The sequence below is a fragment of the Cucurbita pepo genome, chromosome 6 (assembly GCF_057944985.1).
Source record: "Cucurbita pepo subsp. pepo isolate OVF chromosome 6, ASM5794498v1, whole genome shotgun sequence".
Lineage (NCBI taxonomy): Eukaryota > Viridiplantae > Streptophyta > Magnoliopsida > Cucurbitales > Cucurbitaceae > Cucurbita > Cucurbita pepo.
In genome coordinates this window covers 5,530,899-5,551,992 of record NC_141803.1, presented here as the reverse complement: position 1 = coordinate 5,551,992, position 21,094 = coordinate 5,530,899, and the positions used below count along the sequence as shown (strand labels likewise).

Sequence of the window (21,094 nt, the reverse complement as noted above, 5' to 3'; positions counted from 1 at the left end):
CTACTAATAGACACATTCAGTCTTTGTTACAATTATATTCTACGTCCCCATCTTTACTTAATTCTCTCTCGCTTTATATTTAATTTATTCATTAATTTTTGTTTAAATGCTAAAAACTATGTTTTGTATTAAAATTTAAAGGTGTTATAAAGTAATAATATATTTTTTTTTATAAATATTATTAGATTTATTAAATGTTTTATATTTTTTAATACAAATTATTCATTAAAAATATTCTTTCAAATAAATATTAGAAAAAGGAAAAATGGCTTCGTGATCCCAATTTCTCATGAATGGGAATCTTCTACTGGTCATGTTTTGTGGATGAGAATGTTTGCTTAATCCACCACAATAAATGATGTGAAAATTATTTATTTATAATCAAATAAATTACAAGGATACGAGAGTAATAAATGAAAATAACAATAAATAGAAAGATATCTACGGTAAAAAGATAAATATCTTATAATAAAATATCAAATATGATATATATGGTAAACTATAATTTAGTACTAAATATCCTTAGCACCCACCGCAAGCTGAGCGTTGAATTTGAACGAACGTGAAGCTTGAATCTGAAAAATTCAAAAAGAGGTCGAGAAACACTTTTCGAGTAGATGTCAACAACCTGGTTTGGAGGAGGCGTAGATAAACACTTTCTTGGCCATCAAAAACTGTGGAGGGATCGTTGCTCAGCGGCGATACTGCCTTGGCTTCGGCGAGAATATATCTAACCCATGAAGAGGAATCGTCGCTCAGCGACGATGCTGCCTTAGCTTCAGTGAGAATATGTCTAACCCAAAAAGTAGAAAGGGAAACCTAGAGCAAGGGACAAAGACAATGTTGAAGCTGGAAGAGTCGCCACATTGGGCGAATGGACCAATTTTGGCGAGAAGGGCGGTGGCGACTTGGTTGGCGAAGAGGCCAGTGCGGCGCCCAGATTCCAAAGGTAAATCTCTGCAGAAGGTCGATAGGTTTCTCGAGATTCTGTATATTTTCAATGTGAATGCTCATGAAGATTCTGAGATTAGGGTTTTTGTGAAGGATGAAAGGTTGATTGGGAAGAAAATGAGAGAGACTATGTTAGCCAAAGGGAAACCAATTATGTTGGAGAAGGTGAGGTTGTATGTATAGAGTATGCTGAAGGGTGATCTGGAGGTCAAAAAGGTGGAGCCGAAGAGTAATCAATCGGCTCCATTTACGGCAGTCATGGAGACTGCCCCTGCAGCGTCAAAGTCAGCAGGGGCGGTGGAGAAGATGAGTAGAGCATTCAGAAGCCATTGAATAAAAGATCAGGGTTGTTAAACCGAAAGGACTCTGCTACCATGAGAATGTTTGCTTAATCCACCACACCTAAATGATGTGAAAGTTAAGAGATATCTATGATAAAATATCAAATATGATATATATGGTAAACTATAATTTAGGACATTTTGAATGTACAGTGGAAAATTTAAATTTTTTATTTTTTGGTCAAAAATATCAAACAGCTCAAGTCGGTATATTCCTAAATTTTTAAGCACCCGCTAAAACCGTGACAATAAAATAATAATAATAATATGATGACGAAGTTTCCTACCATATCATATATTTAATATGTAATCTAAAAAATGTCGCATCTTATTATTTTTATGTTTAATACTTTGTATATTATATGGTTTTTGAATTTGAATACAATAACAATAATAACTCAAATAATTTTGGTCAAATCTTGAAATTAATGCTAAATTTTAATTATATGGTTAGTTGACCATTATGTATTTTTATTAAAAAATCAAGTTTGGTTAATATAAAGTTCTCTTGTGAACATTGTCATAATAAAATAAATGTTAAAATATGTATTTTAATTAAAAATTCTTATTTTATACCATCGACATTGTTGGATGAACGTCCCACATTGGCTAATTTAGGGAATGATCATGGGTTTATAATCAAACAATACTATCTTGAAAGTCCCACCTCGGCTAATTTAGGGAATGATCTTGAGTTTATAATCAAAGAATACTATCTCGAAAGTCCCACATCGGCTAATTTAGGGAATGATCATGAGTTTATAATCAAAGAACAAGGGGAGGAGTAACGTTGGACATGAGGTTTATATTCATCATACTTTGCCTAGTAACTAGAGATTTTGCAAATGGGTAGGGGATATGAGGAATCCCCTACCAATAGTTATATACTGTGAGCCGTTGTTATATAACGCCTCTTTCTCTAAAACTTTCTTCTTAAACCAAGGCTAGAGGCTCGAGCATATGTCGCTTGGCTGTAGCGACGTAAGAGTGAGTGTTGCATAATCGCAAGTCCGCCTCGAGCATATGTCGCTTGGCTGTAGCGACGTAAGAGTGAGTGTTGCATAATCGCAAGTCCGCTGCCAACAAGAGTGCGATTGTGACAAGTGGTAGATAAAGTTTATATTCCTCATATCCTGCCCCAAGATTGGAAATCCAAATTCGACACCTGATAGCCCTGACATTTTTTTACGACATGCTCACGTTACCTACTCCCGCCTCATAATTTGAAATTCATATTTGACACCTGATAGCCCCGACATTTTTTTTACGACATGCTCACGTTACCTACTCCCGCCTCAAAATTTAAAATTCATATTCGACACCTGATAACCCTAACATTTTTCTACGACATGCTCACATTACCTACTCCTGCCTCAGAATTTGAAATCTAGATTTGACACTTGGTAGCCTCGACATTTTTCTACGACATGCTCACGTTACCTACTCCCACCTTAGAATTTGAAATCTAGATTCGACACCTGGTAATCCCAACATTCCCCTGCAACATGGTCACATTACCTACTCCCGCCTCAGAATTTGAAATTCAGATTCGACACCTGATAGCCCCAACATTTGTCTACAACATGCTCACGTTACCTACTCCCGCCTCAGAATTCGAAATCTAGATTCGACACCTGGTAGTCCCAACATTCCCCTGCAACATGATCACATTACCTACTCCTCGCTTCTTAAAAGTGAAGAACTATAGACCAATAGAAGTCTTTCCAACATGTTTTATCCTCACTCACATGCGTCCCAAGAAAATTCCTAAAATTCTACCTCTCATTTACTCGGTTTTATATTTTTAATAGAAATTATATTTAAAAATGAAAATAATCAATTAAAACAATTTTTCAAAGGAATATTTCATAGAAAAAATAATTTTCAAAATATTAAAATAAAATGCAGAGTCAACGACGGAAAAAGGGTGGTCAACTACTAATTAGGACCAAAAGGGTAATATTAATAATAATATATGGTTTTTTCTAAAAGGGTACGGAAGTCTTTGTCTATTGTTATGGGTAAACAAAAAGGTGTGAAAACGAGGCAGTTGGGGTCGTTTAATAAAGAAGAAAATTTTAATGACGTCATCCTTATGACCGATGCTTCAAAATTCATATATACGTCACTACCTATGCAATAATTAAATCCTTCGAATTAAATAGGTATAGATTTAAATGTTTCGTTCTCCTCTTCAACCGATGTGTAATCTCACAATGTACCCTTTGGGGGCTAGCGTCTTGTTTGCATACTGTCTAATGTCTAGCTCTGATACTGTGTGTAACAACCCAAAACTCACTATTAGCAGATATTGTCCGCTTTGACCTGTTACGTATCTCTGTTGCGTCTACTATGAGAGGTTTTTATGCTATTCTAAGTAATGTTTTGTTTCCCTCTCTAACCGTTGTGAGATCTCACGATCCACTCCCCCTTGGGGACCCATCGTTCGATATCTAACTCAGATGTCATTTGTAACTGTCTAAGCCTACTACTAGTAGTTATTGTCTGTTTTGGTCCGTTATATATAGTCGTCAGCCTCACGATTTTAAAACGCGTCTACTAGGGAGAGGCTAAACCATATAGTTATTTACATGCACCAGTGTTCCATTTTTACGCTAAAAATACTCGTAACTCGCTCCAAATTCTTCCAAATCCCTCTAAAATGTCCTACGATAAGAGAAATTAAGGATGCGATTGAAATCAGATCGAAAAACGAGCAAACGAAGGGCAAATATGTAAGAAAATTCACCCCATGCGCTGATTCACGAGCCCATACACTCGAAATTGCTCTCCCACACGTGTCGGCTTCCCCATTTTCTTTACTTTCTCTCTTCTCTTCGGTTTCTTATAGCTTCTGAACCGATTTTCTTCCCATTATTTCATGAGTTTTTTTTTTTTTTTTTTTTTTTTTTTGAATTTCATCTAGAGTTGATAAGCGTCAACAATACTTGATTTGCAAAGCTACCTTAACAAATGATTCCAAATAAGAGCTCGTTAGAAGGATGAATAACTCTTAGATCCAACTTGGGATCTATGATGGTCAGTCATGACTGACTCTAGAATTAGCTTGATCAAGACTAATCCAATGAATTTGTTTAACTTCAACCCAATATATCATTCACATATTACCGAAGTAATATGTTATCATTCACATATTACCTAAATAACTTTCAGATCGAACTTAGAATCTATGATGGTTAGTCTTAGATTCCAAGATGACTCCCTCCAGAATTAGCTTCATCAAGACTAATCTAATATATCATTCACATATTACCTAATAACATGCATACATTAGTTTTTATACATTCATCATCATTAACGGTCTCTCTTTTAAAAAAAAAATTAAATGGAAGTTTACAAAAATACCCCTCAATTTCCTTTTCTTATTTATTAAACAGATTTTTTAACATTATTGAATTTTCACTCGTATCTGTCCCTCTAAACTAATACAAGTCCTTCAGTATTTTGTCCTTACTGATTATATAGTAATTTTTAATTCAAATAAATATTTTTTTAGTTATTCTGTCTTCATAATCGCTGTCGTTGACATGTAATTTAGATTCATTCCGTACCCTTCATTTACTCCAAAATCAACACCTAGTGTGTATGTGGCCTATGGATATTGTTAGACGAACACGACTCTGCTCAAAATGGACAATATCATACCATTGTGGAGAGTCGTGTTCGTCTAATATGGTATCAGAGCCATGCCCTAAACTTAGTCGTGCCAATAGATTGGTAAATCCTCAAATGTCGAACAAAGGACTCCAAAAAGAAAAGGAGCCAAAGCTCCTCGAAGGCATAGTAAAAAATGACGACTCTAAAGGAGTCGAGCTTCGATTAAGAGGAGGCGTACTTTGTTCGAGGGAAGGTGTTGGATGATGAAAGTCCCATATCGGGCTAATTTAGGGAATGATCATTAAGCAAAGCCATGAGAGCTGTTGGATGATGAAAGTCCCATATCGGGCTAATTTAGAGAATGATCATTAAGCAAAACCATGAGAGTTTACGCTCAAAAGTGAACAATATCATACATTGTGGAGAGTAGTGTTCATCTAACAGATATCACTGAAAAAAATAGATTATATTCATGTCTAACTAGATCTCGAACCCTTGTGGTTTAACTAAATCTTTAAGGTTTTTTATTTTTAAAATCCATTAATAAGACTATAATTATGAGTGGAATGTTAATTGAAATTATAGGTTGAAAATATTCATCGATTAAGGTGGAAGGTTCAATCCCTCGAGATGTTGAAGCTTGAGGAAGAACATGATCTTTGATTCATACGTTGAGCCGCCACCGGAGATAATTTACAGAGCCGAAAAAGCTCGACGAAGAAGAAAATGGCGTTGCAGAGATTCCCTCGCAGCATTCTAGTGGAGATCCTGTTGAAATTGGACCCCGAAACCCTCTGCTCCGTCGCCTGCGTCAGTAAAGCCCTACAATTCGCCGTCGTTGATGCCATTTCCTTTCTCTCCACTCTCCATCTTCCAATCGTACGTTAACATGCGTTTGTTTTTCTCAATAGTTTGCTAAGCAATCGAGGCGATATGTTTTGATGCTGAAATTTTCAATCGCAGACTTTCTTTCCAGATTCTCGTACTCTGAAGACTGGCATTCTAGGTCGGTGTCGAGGCATGAGAAGCCTGACTGTTAATTGCCTTTGCCTTGATGATTCTTCTCTCGTGGATTTTCTTGGCCCTAATTTACTCGAGCTGAATTTGCTTTGCTGCTCTTCACTCTCTAGTAAATTCCTTGCTGAAGTAGGCAAACTTTGTCCCAATCTGAGGTGAAAATATCAGATATCTTCATATTTGGCACTGTGATTGAATGAATCGAATGTTTTCTGTTCTTGTTCCTTTTTAGGGTTGGGATTCTGCTATTCTTTGTTTGATTACTTGTTTATTGTCTGTTTTTGAGGTAGAATTAAAATGCATCTGGTCTCTTGAATGTGTGGATTCCATTGTTGGATGATGGAAGTCCCACGTCGGCTAATTTAGGGAATGATCATGGGTTTATAAACAAAGAATACTCTCTCCATTGATATGAGGCCTTTTGGGGAAGCCCAAAGCAAAGTCACGAGAGCTTATGCTCAAAGTGGACAATATCATACCATTGTGGAGAGTCGTGTTCGTCTAACATGGTATCAGAGCCATGCCCTAAACTTAGTATAGATTAGTAAATCCTCAAATGTCGAACAAAGGACTCCAAAAGAAAAGGAGTCGAGCCTCCTCGAAGGCAGTAAAAAATGACTAAGAATCCAAAGGAGTCTAACCTCGATTAAGGGGAGGTGTACTTTGTTCGAGGGGAGGTGTTGGATGATGGAAGTCTCTCACATTGGCTAATTTAGGGAATGATCATGGGTTTATAACACAAAGAATACTCTCTCCATTGGTATGAGGCCTTTTAGGGAAGCCCAAAGCAAAGCCATGAGAGCTTATGCTCAAAGTGGACAATATCATACCATTATGGAGAGTCGTGTTCATCTAACAGTCTCTTGAATGTGTGGATCCCGTTTCTTTTTACGTATTTATGTGATTTATTCATGTTATGTTAGGGTTCTTGTGCTTGAATTGGCAGCTCAAGATGATTACGAAGAATTCAACAGAAACTTGGCTGAAATGCTCACAAGATGCTTGCTCTTGGATGTAAGTGGATACGATAACATATTCCCCTGGTTTAGTTCATCATTTCTTAACCATTTCCATTCTGCTTCGGTTCTTAAACAGAATTTTAACAATCATTGAGTAGTAATATCGTTTTTTTCGTCAAATGGTAGTCGATATCCTTAAAGATTCGAGGAGCAGGAAATGTTGAGGCTAATTCCTTTAGTGCTGTTGAAGCATTTCTTCCCAAAACCACCAAAACACTGAAGTTGAAGTCACTGCTTCATGATGATGCAATTTGCATCATAAACAAACTTAGAGATTCTGGGAACTCCTTAATCAACCCCTGTTCCAGAAACTTTGAATCTCCTCCTTTATCTACTGGGTTAATGTTGCAGTGCTTGTCACTTACCTTGGATGTTATTTCTGATGAGTTGATTATGACCATTGTTGACTCTCTTCCTTTTTTGGTAGAGCTTCACTTGGAAGACATGGCGAGCCCCGAACAATTGGTGCGCCGTGACTTGACCAATAGGGGACTTCATTCGTTGAGCACTTGTCATAACCTGAAATCACTGTCTCTAATGCGTGGTAGATATAATCACCAAGTCTCTTTCAAAAAGTTTAATGATATGGGTATGTTTCTCTTGTCTGAGGGTTGCAAAGGTCTCGAGTCGGTGAGATTCTGTGGATTCTCTAAAGTCAGCGATGCTGGATTTGCGTCGATCTTTCACTCGTGCAATAGGCTGAAAAAATTCGAGATTCGTAATGCATTATATTTGTCAGACCTGGCATTTGACGGGTTTGATGCCATTGGTTGCTTTGTCACAGAGTTGAGATTGTTTTCCTGTAGTCTCATAACTTGTGAATCTGTGAAGCATTTGGCCTACTCTACACGCTTGGAAGTCCTTGATCTATGTGGCTGCAAGAGCATATCAGATTCTTGCCTTGATTCCATTTCCACTTTGTGCCATTTATCATCATTGATTCTAACTGCAACTGATGTAACCGACTTCGGTTTATCTGTTCTTGGTCAGGGAAGGCCACCCATCGTACGATTGTCTCTTCGAAGTTGTAAGAGAGTAACCGACGAAGGAATCTATCGATTGTTTCATGGTGGCGGGACAGTGAGCAAGACGTTGTCTGTCTTGGATATTGGACACATTTCGGGTATAACTGATAGAGCAATCCAAATAATTGCATCTGTTGGTGTCGGTATTACCGAGTTGTGCATCAGATCTTGCTTCCATGTGACCGATTCTTCGGTGGAAGCTTTGGCAATGAAGAAACAATTCGAAGGTGAAGGTAAGTCGATTCGCAGGCTTGATCTTTTTAATTGCATTGCTCTATCAATTGATGCTTGTAGGTCATTTAGGGAGCCTCTGTTTTCTGGGTTACTATGGCTAGGAATAGGCAATACTCGTTTGAGTAGTGATGGAAATGTTGGTTTAGTTAAGTTTTGTTCCAAACGACCTTGGTTGGCATTGTGTTTGGAAGGGTGTGAAGTTGGATGCCATGATGGATGGCAATTCCATAGATCAAAATGATTATGTTGGATGGATGGAAATATAGAATTACGTTGGAATGATATTTGAATTATATATATATATATAGTGTATGAGAGCCTTTAGCTGTTTTTTAGCTACTCTTGTTTAAAAATTTTCCATTTACTGTCTTATTGTAACGACTCAAACCCACCACTAGCAGATATTGTCCGGGCTTTCCCTTGACCCACCGCTAGCAAATATTGTCCTCTTTGGGCTTCCCCTCTTTGGGCTTCCCCTCATGGCTTTAAAACGCGCATGCTAGGGGAAGGTTTCCACACTCTTATTAATGGTGTTTTGTCCTCCTCCCCAACCAATGTGGGACATCACAATCCACCCCCCTTCGAGGCTTAGCGTCATCACTGGCACTCGTTCCTTTCTCCAATTGATGTGGGACCGCCACCAAATTCACCCCCTTCAAGGCCCAATGTCTTTACTGGCACACCACCTCGTGTCTACCCCCATTCAAGGAACAACAAGAAGGCTGGCACATCGTCTGGTGTTTGGCTTTGCTACAATTTGTAACGGCCCAGACCCACCACCAGCAGATATTGTCCTCTTTGGGCTTTTTTAGGCTTCCCCTCAAGGCTTCTAACGGAAAGTTTCCACACCCTTATAAATGGTGTTTTGTTCTCCTCCCCAACCGAGGTGGGACATCACACTTATGTTTTAGTATTATTCAATTATACTCTTAGTTAACTGTTAAAGTTGATTGATGATATTGAGTGTAAAATGAACCTCTTTTTTTGTGCCAAATTGAAAAAGTGTACATACAATAGGATGAGTTCTTTCGTGTTACATATTACCAGATTAGAAGTTTGAATTATCCAGAAGAAAAAGTGAAACAAACTTAGTCCAAGTAAGTTTTGTACTGTCGTAACACAAGTATTTTCTACCCAACATTAATGAGTTCTTAATTGATTTATTTTGTAAAGTGTTTGTGAAATTAACGCATTGGGCAATGCGGATGAACGAATGTTACCACATGGTGCAACAGAAAAATTAAACATAATATTCTAAAGGAAAAATATTTTAAAGGAAAAAGAATTGTTTTTGACTCCTAATATTTGCTAGGGTTTCATTGTCAATTTTGGCTCCTACCAACTCTATTATGAATTTTTAACCACAGAGTCCTCTCACCTCTTCGTTTTTCGAGCTCAAATTATGGAAGAAAGAACCGAGAAGAAAGTATCAGCAACATGTTTTATTACGGGACAGCTCATGATGTTCATATCGATCTATTATGCGCTTCTGCATCTAGCATTGGGTAGAGTTCATACAATATCTGTCTTAGTTCTACCATATCTTTTGTTTCATTTCTTCTAGAACAATCTCAAACACTTTTTTGATTATGAATCTAATTATAAAACAATCACAAATTGTGTTACAATTTTTAACTCTAAAAAAATCCATTCACAATATCATTAAATAAAATATTATTCTCAAATTTCAACTACATTAAGAAAATCTATGAGTATTAGTTATCAATGGTTAATTTGTTCTTTGATTAGTCTAATTTTATTTAAACCAATAAGTATATATTATTTAAACCAATAAGTATATATTATTTAAACCAATAAGTATATATATATATATATATATATATCGTTAAAATTAGCAAGTAAATTAACTGAAAATAACCGAAGGGCAGAAGTTGCTACACGCTTGTTTAAGTATAAGGTCCATGGTAATAAAATTGAAAGTTTACGATAAAAACTGATACGAGATTTAAACCAATAAGTAGTCGTTAAAATTAGCAAGTAAATTAACTGAAAATAACCGAAAGGCAGAAGTTGCTACACGCTTGTTTAAGTATAAGGTCCACGGTAATAAAATTGAAAGTTTACGATAAAAACTGATACGAGATTTTTTACACAACTCACAAAGAAAAATACTTCTCCATCATAAGATCTGACTGTAGATAGGTGGAGAGTAATATGCATCTTAAAACTGGGGGAAGTATCAAATGATGATTTAAGGAAGTAAAGTCGACTCAACTAGTCTACCCTTTTGAGGAGGGCTTGCCCATTAATCTCTCTCGAATTACATATTGCATCCTCTAGAGCTAAACTGTGTCCTCATATGTGTAACAGATGGCCTTATGTAGAGGGAAAGGGAGGGAAATCATGCATGTTCAAACCATTTTTCACTTCTACAGCATCCATACATAGGAATTAAGAGCAAAAAACAAAACAAAAGAGATAGTAATTCCTATGTCATGCTTTCAGAACCACTCAAATCCTAGCAGTATCATTGAAGTACCTGAACTTTCTGTTGGCAGTTGGGGTTTTATATAAAAACTGTTCGGCCACCTCTTCGACTATGTCGGTCGTATGCAGTGTTGAACTTTTCGATCAGCTCGTTCATTATACTGGAAAGTTAGTGTTGGGTGTGAGGTGAGGAGAGGAAAAAGAACAGTGCGAACAGATAAGACAAGAATCAATGCTAGGACAACGCATAGGGTAATATACTATCAACTTAGTGCTCGACATTCTCACAATGGTAGTATACTCTCAAAGGAATGTTTGATAATTACTGATATGCATGCAAAACCAAGGAGAAAGAAGCACAAATGCTCCAAAAAGAAGTACAGTTAACTTATCCATCAACCAGATATCTTGAAATTGGCCAATTAAGAATGCTGCCCCTTAGTTTCATTAGTAGAGGATCAGCTTATATAGTCTTCCCTCATTCTTGTTCGTTTTTCTTTCACTCGGTAAATAGGGGAGGGCCGAAGAAGAATCAACCTTTTTTTTTTTCACTAAAAGGAAGGAGTTTTGAACTTTTTATAAATGTAAAAGCAAATATCAGTTGGAAGAGGTAAATGTACAGCGTACATATTTGCAAAAGCAGACTCTACATGTACACATGCATGGACACATTTTAGGGACAAGATCCCAACTACGTAATGCTTGATAACATTAGAAAAATTATACAAGCTACCAACACTAAGGGTATGAGCGTGCATCCACATTGAACATTCATTCAATATAGACATACTCAAGTACACTCAACATGCAATCTAGAACGTAAGTTTCTCCCTTCCAAATTCAAACATACTTGGAATGAAGAAAATATACATATGGAAATGAGATAATTGATAAATTTTCAATTTGACTAGCATAAGTCGAAAAAGAAACATTTTAGTAACTAAAAAATCCACTTAAACCAATGATGTGACGAGTAAAGATGTGGGAAATGAATTTGAGACGACAGCTTTTTGTTTGTGAGATCATCGTTGGGGAAATAGTAAATTTCCTTAAATTGACAATTAGAATGAAAAAAAAAAATGTTTAAATTTGATATCATATAAGCTCTGAAAAAGTCAAAATGGGTAGAAATGTTTACAAATACTGCTCTCTAAAAAACGTACTTTGTTTACCACGCACTTGGCATTTCCAGGGTATCGATTCTATTTTTCGAGATCATATGATACTGAGCATATGTTTGTGATTCTAATCTAGTTAGCAGCCACATACAGAGTATTCCACATCTAAAGTATACAATATGATCAGAAATATCATACCTTGAGCAATTAGTGGACATAGCTAGATATGTAATCAACATTGTGTCATTATAGTCCTGAAAGGAGGGACATTATGGAAGTAAGAAAAACTAGTCACAGAATCAAAGTAATGTCTAAATTTTTGGTGCAAACATTTAAATTTTAACTGCAGGAAAAACCAGGGCCAGGGAAATAACATGTGAGATGCGCGATAGCACTCACCATCAAGAAATCGTCTTGAAACTTTATAGATTCAGTAACCGGCAATCTTCTGAGCAAACTTGACACTTGTCTTAGTAAGGAACTCTCCATGGGAACATCCCCTGATACAAAGAATAACAGAGAAAATATCAATCTCAAATTGAGCCATTTAATCAGAATAGAAAAAATCTCAAATTGAGCCATTTAATGACAAGTTTCAGGAAGAATTCACAAGCTCGTTAGAACCACTAAATGTAGCACTCGTGTTCTGACAATCATCAGAAATCAGAGCCTAACCACAACTGATAAAAAGGAAAGGAATAACCACCCTGGCCTTTTATACCCTAAAATTTTTCATCATAAACATTTTTATGCATAGTACAGAAAAGAAAATACCATTTTGCATTGCCAGAAGATAACTGTGAAGTATCCTGATCCTGCTGTTTAGCATTTTGATGGCACTGTGAATGCCCGCAAGGTGAGCAGCCACTACATTGAAGACAAAATTTCTCTCATTATAAACATATCAATAACATATCAAATCATAATAATTTTCTTTCTGGCAGTAAGAAATAACGAGGTTTAACCCCCGATTGAAATACAAAGAGGTATTGGATCACTCACGTTGAGTAGCAGCAGAGCCTCCGTCAGATGGTTTCAAATGCGCAACATGATCAACAGAAATTCGCTCAGCTTCTACTGTCTTTGAAGAGTAAGAACAGGAAAATTTGCGAGAAACTCAATAACCGGAATTGCAACAAGTTTGAAGGACTCAAGGAGAGACCAAGCAAACAAACCTCTATGGTGTAACTTGAACGAACAAAAATTAGCTGAGGAATCCCTTCAATAACATGTAGCTCTATAGTTGTAGAAACCACAAACAAAAAACAAGAGTTAATACCACCATGCAAACAATTTTTTTCTCAATCTTTTTCTAGTGGAATTTTACCATGGGAATATTGTGGTTACGAGTAATTTAAGAGCAAGACAAGTAATTTTCATTGGGGTGCACAAAAACAAAACCTACGTCCACTTAGGCCACCTCATGACAATCACCCTTAGAAGGCATTTGGTTAAAATAGCTTTCTAAGAGCCCAAATTTTTTATTTTTTACTCATAATTATCTTGCCTGTCCCCTCTATATCAAAATCTAACAATCAATTTAGACAGTAAATGCCGTGACTGCGCACACCCTTGTGACCTGCCACATGCAATATGTTGTTTTCTATGTGACATCTCTAAATTGAGGACAAGATGAAAATGTTTCGAGTTTTGAACAAATGTCCCCCTGAAGGTGAAATTGGGTGGATTGGGTGATAAATGCAACATTTGTATGCCAGGCATTTAAAAAGACCTCATAATTTAAAAAGTCAAAGTTTCACATTCTCTTCTCAAATACATACATATATATATATATATATATATATAATCCATATTATACACCAAATATATATTTTTTATCTTAGAAGTATTATAGCCCAAAGACAAATACCATATCATCAGCATTCCAGAATTTTCCTCTTGGCAATATACGGATAGTTCTTTCCCAACAGTTCCCCAGAAAACAGCTTACTAAAGCTTGGAATACTTTCCAATTTCTTTTGGTCGAAACTTCACACAGAATGGATCAATTGCCAAGAACTCTGTTACTATCCCTTGAACTTGTGACCATCCAAGAGAAAAGTTATAGACTTCTTGATGCTTCCCAACATGATAGTTTGAATGCCAAAAGATTATTTAAAAAAAAAAAAAAAAAAAAAAAAAAAAAACCAGGTTTCAGAATAAGATGACAATTCCTGAGTACATGAAAACCAAACTATGCGCACTAATATTCAACACCAAGGAAATCATGGATGATATACCTGAGAATTGACATAAGAATGATGAAGACAACTGATCATATAACCAAAGAAATTTATTGATAACACACTGCAGACAAAAACCATGCAAAGAAGAAGAAAAGAAACAAGACATATTACCACTCTCATAAATCGTGACTGGGAGATCCTTTTGGGCATGATTAATTGAAGGATTGAGAAGAACATAGACAGGGCTTTCATTGATATCCATCAACTGTTAAGTCAGAAAGCTCATCAAAATTAACAGAAGTAGAATTGTATCCATTACCATATTCTAATTTCCCATCCAAGAAAACAGATACAATTACATCTATCAAACTATATACTTTCTCTTGTTCAAGTAAGAAATTGAATTTCAACATTGAATGCTAATACATAAACTAAGCTACCCATCCTCCCAAAGAAGGCTAGGAAGATTACAAAGAACCTTCAATTGCCTTTGAACAGAGTTAGAGAACACGCATATTATAAAAATATCTTTGAGAGAATAGAACTAGACAAAGGCTGGCCTTCAGAAGTTTTTTATCATATCATAATATTCAATGTGGCACCTTGTCATAAAAGACAAAGAAAAAGGAAAAAAAAAAAAAATATATATATATATATATATATATGTGAACATATTCTGAACTCTAGTAAAGAAATAAATTTCCAAAGAGTAAAGACTGGAAAACATCGGCCAGTAAACTAGAAACTTCTCTGTAAGATGGATGCTAATAGATTGGCATGACACTACTTTCATTAAGCCCACCCCTAACTCCTGTCAACCCCCCAACCCTCAAGGGAAAGGGTTATAATACTACTGCAGCAAAACTCTTTTGCATAGCCTTCAGGAAAAGTCATCAAGCAAGGGGATGAACCCTATCACCAATGCCCTCTCATTCTATGAACTTGTGATTTTAAAGGCATTTGAATGTTTGCTTGCTTTTTTCACCATTAACCAATCAGAAAAGGTAGAATAGGGAGTTCCTATTAGAATAAACATACCTAAAACTAGAAATCTTAGTGCCAAATTACAAAACTTTTGAGTGACCTTCACAAACTAGAATCATCGGTCATATATGTTGCAGGTCTAAATTAGCTTGTTGTTTTGCTTATTAATTTTTAAAGAGGTACATGTGCCTTTTATATAATACAAAAAGCCTAACTAAACCCCCAGATAGCAAGTAACAATAAATTTAAATAAACCCCTAGATACTAAGTAACAATAGAGATAGATTAGGGAGGTCGTCTACTTCCCATACTTAATGGGATTACACAAATATCTCCCAACTTAAGGCTAATCCTTCGACACTCCTCCTAAGCTGAGTAATAGATATCATTCATTCATAGCTTGGATACTAACTCAAGATGTAGTAAGCTATGAAGTCCTTTTGTTAGCACATCTATCAGTTGAAGTTGTGAGAACACATAACTCATGCATGCTATCCCCTTAGAGCACTTTCACAGGCGTTACTTGCATCTCTCGTGCTCATCCCTCTTGGAGCACATCCATAGGCATTACTTGTCTCTCTCGTGTGCACTCCTCTTGGAGCACTTCTACGAGCATTGCTCGTCTCTCTCATGCTCACTCCACTTGGAGCACTTCCATGGACGTTGCTGGTCTCTCTCATGCTCACTCTTGGAGTACCTCCACGGTCGTTGTGTCTCTCTAGTGCTCACTTCTCAAGTAGCAGCTTTTCTTAAGGTACCATCCGATACTCCCACTCGGGAATTGGAGTCCCGCCTTGACGGAATTGGAGATCTTAGTTCTATCCCCTCCTTTTCTTCCTCCAGCACCTTGGTTCCCTCCATTATTAAATACTTCAAATATGAATCTCGGAATTTGATGATTTGTGATGACAATTGGAAGAACGTTTTGAGATTTTTCTTGACATGATGGTGAAATAATCAAAAGGGAAGAAAATAAATCCTATTTCCCATTTGAAGTATGATATATTATATTATGGACCTCCTTGCTACCTGGACCTTCCTTAAAATTCTGGATTCTCAACCAGTTGAGTGCCAAAATTGCTGCTCAAACTTCTAGTGGAAATGGGCTACACACATGAAACTGCAACATCTACTTCAAGTTTCTGCTTCATTTATGAATATCACAACCTTATGCGAGTGATTGTTAGATTGAGGTTGTTTTTCCTCTATTACAAGAATATTTGAAAGGACCTTGTTCTTCCTCTATTGCTGGTTGGAATAGTGGAATGTGTGTCCGAATGGTGTACCAGATGAATTAGTAGTGAGGGCTTGTTGGATTTGCTCACTAAGTGGAATTAGAATAGTGGAGTAGTGGAATGCACGGATGATTTGCAGAATAGTGTAAATAGGTTTGTTGGGTGGGTTGCTGGGTGGAATGTGTGAGAAAGTGTGATTAACTTGCTTCTTCAGTAGAGGACTTGCAAGCGGTGAATCAATTGCGATTAGTTCTTTTGGGCTTTCAATTACTTTTTCTGAGCTTGCAAGTAGAGATATCAATTTTACCTACGGGGCCCCCACCCCGAATGGGGAGGGGATCCCCCATTTAGACGGGGAATGGGGAATATTTTTTCCCCGTTAGATAAATGGGGCAGGGGACAATATTATATTCTCCATCCTTGCCCCCACCCAATTCCCCCTTCCACTTAATATAAATATGTATTTTTCTTTCTTCCCTGGACAGCTGAGAGATAGAAGAAGATTTAGTTTGAGGGTTCAAAGTTTTCAGAGAGGGTATGGTAGGAATACAAATGAAACATTCCTTTGCCCTCACACAGAGAGCCAAGAGAACTAAAAATAAGAACTTCAGACCAATTACCTAGTTACTAATTTCCACAAGATAAACTACCTAAGGCATTGGTAGAAAGAAGAGAAAGGTGCTTCCTAGTTCCATTCTCAAATCCCCAAAGGACTGAGGTGTGGCGGTGGGAGGCCAAGGTTAAGGTTTGAGAAGGGGAGGGAGGGAGGGAGGGAGCTTTGTGTAGTGATCATAATCTTATCTATACTCTGAACATATCAATAGATCCTAACAATACAATTCTTTCATTCGACACTTAAATAACAACGCAAGAAATCCATTCTCCACGGTAGACCTCCCATCTAAATTTGATGAGCATTGAGCTAGTTGAAAGTCACACTTTGTAAACCCTCTTGATAAGAGGGAACTACTAAAAAGGCGATTGTCTTCGGCAAAAAGCTGTCAATAATCTAAGGTTAGGAAACCTAATAAAAAATACTGGAAATACATTCATCAGTTTCTTTTATGAGAAACTAGCTTTCATTGACATAGATAAAAAGGAAATACGGGCAATACAAAAACAAGCCCAAAAAAAAAATAGCCCACACACCCAATTGCAACAAGGGGCTCCAATCCAAAAGAATCATACTAAACTAATAATTACAAAAAAAAATTGTATTAACAGTGGCCCACATGGATGAATCAAATCAAAGACGTGCCTAAGGTCCTCCCTAGATTGTTTAACCCCACGAAAAAATTCTACTATTCCTATTCAGCCAAATGTTCCACAACAAAGTAAAAAACATTGAGATTGCCAAAGAGCCCTTTCTTTTGTCACGAAAGGGACAATTCAAGGGCACCTCCTCAAATATCAAACAACAACCTCTATTACGAGCAAGCACAACCCCAAAGGTCCTAAAAAATTTGTTCCACAAGGAGGTTACAAACACATAGTCCCAAAATAAATAGTCAAGATCCTCTTCCTCTCTCCTACAGAGGGCAGACCATTAAAGACACAACAAAACACCATGGAAGAAAGCCTCTAGATAAGATCAAGAGTACTCACTCTCCCATGCAAAACTTGCCATGCAAAAAAAAAAAAAGACTTCTATAAGGAATTTTAACATTCTGAAGGGAGAAACACGTAGACCCTTAGGGGAAGAAGGGGCACAAAGAATCCAAACAAATAACTATGGGAAATGCCCGCGAGAGCTTTGGAAGGCAAGTCCGAGAATCCCTTCTCCCCAAAAGCATAGGAGATTGACAATCTCACAAGCCTCACGATCAAAAAGTGCACAACAACAAAGAAAATGAAGAATTGTCAGAGGAAGGCAAGATAGAGAACATCAAGTGTAACATCTTCTCTGACAGGTAGTAAAGACTAGGGAACAAGGAACACTAAGGTTTCTCTCCCACCGAATAATCCTCCTAGAAGTAGGTATTTGAACCATCCCTAATACAACATTTAATGAACCGAGAGAACAAAGGATATCCTAAAGCAATAGCAAACCATGCGATCCTATAAAAACCCTTAAACCTACCACTAGAGACCCATTCAAAACCTTCGCCACAAAGAATCAAGCTCCAACTAAAATTTCCAAAACCATTCCACCAAAAATACATCATTGTATTTTCAAGGCGAAGTAGGATGAGCTTATTGAAATTAGAGGCATTATAGGAGTTCAAATTGTGTGATTCTAAGTAAAAGGAGTAAGAAATTGGGCTAAAAGTTGAGAAAATTGTTATTCTTTGAAGGGAGTAAAACTACTTGCGGTGACTATGGAAGCGCTGTAAAGGGTCTGGAGAGTCTTTTCAAGGAAGCGATTGAGCAGGAAGATCTGTAAGCGCATCCACACACACATACGTACGCAGGGAGAGAGGCAGAAAGAAGTAATAGAGTTAATACTAAATCAATTGGACATCTTTTGAATCTCAGGTTTGTGTTTTTTTAGTGAGAAACCAAGTTCTCATCACATCAAGAAGAATGAAAACAAATACAAGAACATACAAAAATTCATCCCCACAAAAGGAATTCAAACCCTAATTAAGAAAGAACAGACTCCAATCTAAAAGAAAACCTATCTAATAACTACGAAGTCCGGTGAAACTAAGACTCACAATTCTCAGGTGCGCAAATAAAATTCTTTAGGAATTAAGAGTCCATTTAAAATTTCAATAAGTGCAGTACACTTGAGAATGTGATAGCCATGTAAACAACTCTGTGCCAAGATAGTAAGACAGCAGTTCAAATGGTAACTCACAGCCTTATGGATATGCATGTCAGACTCCAAGGCATCACTCCCAGTAGAATACCAACCCAAAATGTAGAAGTGGGGAAAAACTTTCTTATCTGTTCCAAATAAGAGAGCAACTCAATCATCATAAACAACAAAATCAACACTAACCAAAAAGCGAAAGAAAAATGAAAGAGATGTCGGAAATTACTAACAGAGCTCTTGCTTCTTCTCAAGGAAAGTGCGGTCCAGTGATTGAGTTTTGGGGTCATAAAGAAGCTCAAAGCTGTTAAAGATCTCAACGGTGCGGCCCCTCTGAACACCAACAACACAACCGTAAACCCTAGGTGCGGGAGGAGAAGTGGTAGGGTCCACAGAATCGGCTACATCCGCGTCATTACTCAAGGCGCAAGGAGATGGAGCTGAGCAGCAAGATGACGGAGGATTCATCTGAGACTTAACCCTAGTGTAGTGATCGGAAATATTCACAATCACAAGAGGATGCAGCTTGAATGTCAATCCGCTGCCAGAGGACGCCATGATCGATTGCAACAAAACAAGAAACAAACGATCGAGGATCCAAGATTTGCTTGACCTAGAAATCAAAACCAGAGAGAATGGAACACACAAAGTAGTGGATTCAACACTGTTTACCGAAATCTTCCAGTTCGTTCTTCAATTCCCATCCATAATCAATGCTCTGTTTTCGGCAATCTCCGAAACTTTTCTGGAAGAAGCTGAAGAGAAAGTTCCCGTGCGCTTCGAAGCTTTACAGTTAACTCGTGCACATTTATGTATATTGTAATTTCATCTTAAAACTTTCAATTTATATAATATATTTTTATTTTTTAAAATTATTTATTTATTTAAATATTTTACATTATTAATGTTAAAAATAAAAACCAACATGATTATTTTTATTTTTTAAAATTATTTATTTATTTTAAATATTTTACATTATTAATGTTAAAAATAAAACCAACATGATTATTTTTATTTTTAAGAGATTCTGCACTAAAATAGATATTCTAAAAGCTAAAAAAAATTAATTTTTTTAATCTTTTTTAAATAATAATATTTTAACTAATAATATTTTAACTAATTAATTTTTTAGTCGAGTTAAAGCCAATATATTTTATAAAATTTTGTTAGTTTTGAGTTAGCATAGAATTTTGTCCAATGAATCCGAAACCCAAACCGAAAATAACATAGAATTTTGTCCAATAATCCGAAACTCAAACCGAATATTTTCGGTTTTAGAAAATTAACCCAATCCAACTCCTATGATTTAGGTTGGGTTGGTTCGGGTTGCCGGATTCAATGTACACCCCTACCATGAAGTAGAAGATCCAACCCAATCCAACCCAATCCAACCCCTATGATTCAGGTTGGGTTAGTTCAGGTTGTCGGATTCAATGTATACCCCTACCATGAAGTAGAAGATCCAATCCAATCCAACCCCTATGATTCAGGTTGGGTTGGTTCAGGTTGCCGGATTCAATGTACACCCCTACCATGAAGTAGAAAATCCAACCCCTATGATTCAGGTTGGGTTGGTTCGGGTTGTCGGGTTCAATGTACACCCCACCATGAAGTAGAAGATCCAACCCAATCCAACCCCTATGATTCAGGTTGGGTTAGTTCAGGTTGTCGGATTCAATGTATACCCCTACCATGAAGTAGAAAATCCAACCCAATCCAACCCCTATGATTCAGGTTGGGTTGGTTCAGGTTGTCGGATTCAATGTACACCCTTACCATGAAGTAGAAGATCGAACCATCAATCTTTGAAATAATAATTAATGTTTTATCCATCGAGTTAATCTTAGGTCTACTATTATCAATTTATGTCAAATCATTAGTGGTTAGTATAACCAACGTCAAGTAACGATGGACTACAGAAAGAATTTCAAAATTTTACTTTTAAAATTAGTTTAATTAGACGCATCTATAATCGTAAATGAATAAAAAAATTTAAGCATCTAATCTTCCACTCTTAAGGACAACGAGCCCTCCACAATAACATGAACCTTCGTGATTCTATTTTATTTCACTCAAAGAAATCTCGTAAAAATAGAAATACTTGTCTTCGTTCATATGAAATAGATCCTCCCTTCCATAGCCAACATGAAACTTCAATTGCAC

General features: G+C 36.7%; 2 protein-coding genes across 4 annotated transcripts; one reads left to right on the top strand and one right to left on the bottom strand.

Annotated features, from left to right (window-relative positions):
* Positions 1-5,487: 5,487 nt before the first annotated feature.
* Positions 5,488-9,235, top strand: LOC111797703 (RNI-like superfamily protein). 3 transcript variants are annotated; one of them, XM_087124534.1, is made up of 5 exons: positions 5,488-5,789; positions 5,874-6,082; positions 6,851-6,941; positions 7,073-8,204; positions 8,709-9,235. In XM_087124534.1, the coding sequence occupies exons 1-5, from the start codon at positions 5,637-5,639 to the stop codon at positions 8,795-8,797; spliced, it is 1,674 nt and encodes a 557-aa protein (XP_086980660.1). In that variant the 5' UTR covers positions 5,488-5,636; the 3' UTR covers positions 8,798-9,235. The 3 variants fall into 3 exon arrangements, with proteins under 3 accessions (XP_086980660.1, XP_023536578.2, XP_023536577.2); XM_023680810.2 differs by having other exon boundaries at positions 8,607-9,235; XM_023680809.2 differs by lacking the exon at positions 8,709-9,235 and having other exon boundaries at positions 7,073-8,506.
* Positions 9,236-10,270: 1,035 nt separating this feature from the next.
* On the bottom strand, positions 10,271-19,752 carry LOC111797315 (COP9 signalosome complex subunit 6a). The gene is made up of 10 exons (XM_087124902.1): positions 19,165-19,752; positions 18,977-19,065; positions 14,129-14,222; positions 12,947-13,008; positions 12,774-12,852; positions 12,546-12,638; positions 12,171-12,271; positions 11,970-12,025; positions 10,706-10,814; positions 10,271-10,595 (listed from the first exon to the last, which is right to left on the bottom strand). Exons 1-9 carry the CDS (start codon positions 19,487-19,489, stop codon positions 10,733-10,735), a joined length of 981 nt encoding a protein of 326 aa, XP_086981028.1. The 5' UTR covers positions 19,490-19,752; the 3' UTR covers positions 10,271-10,595; positions 10,706-10,732.
* Between the last annotated feature and the right edge of the window lie 1,342 nt (positions 19,753-21,094).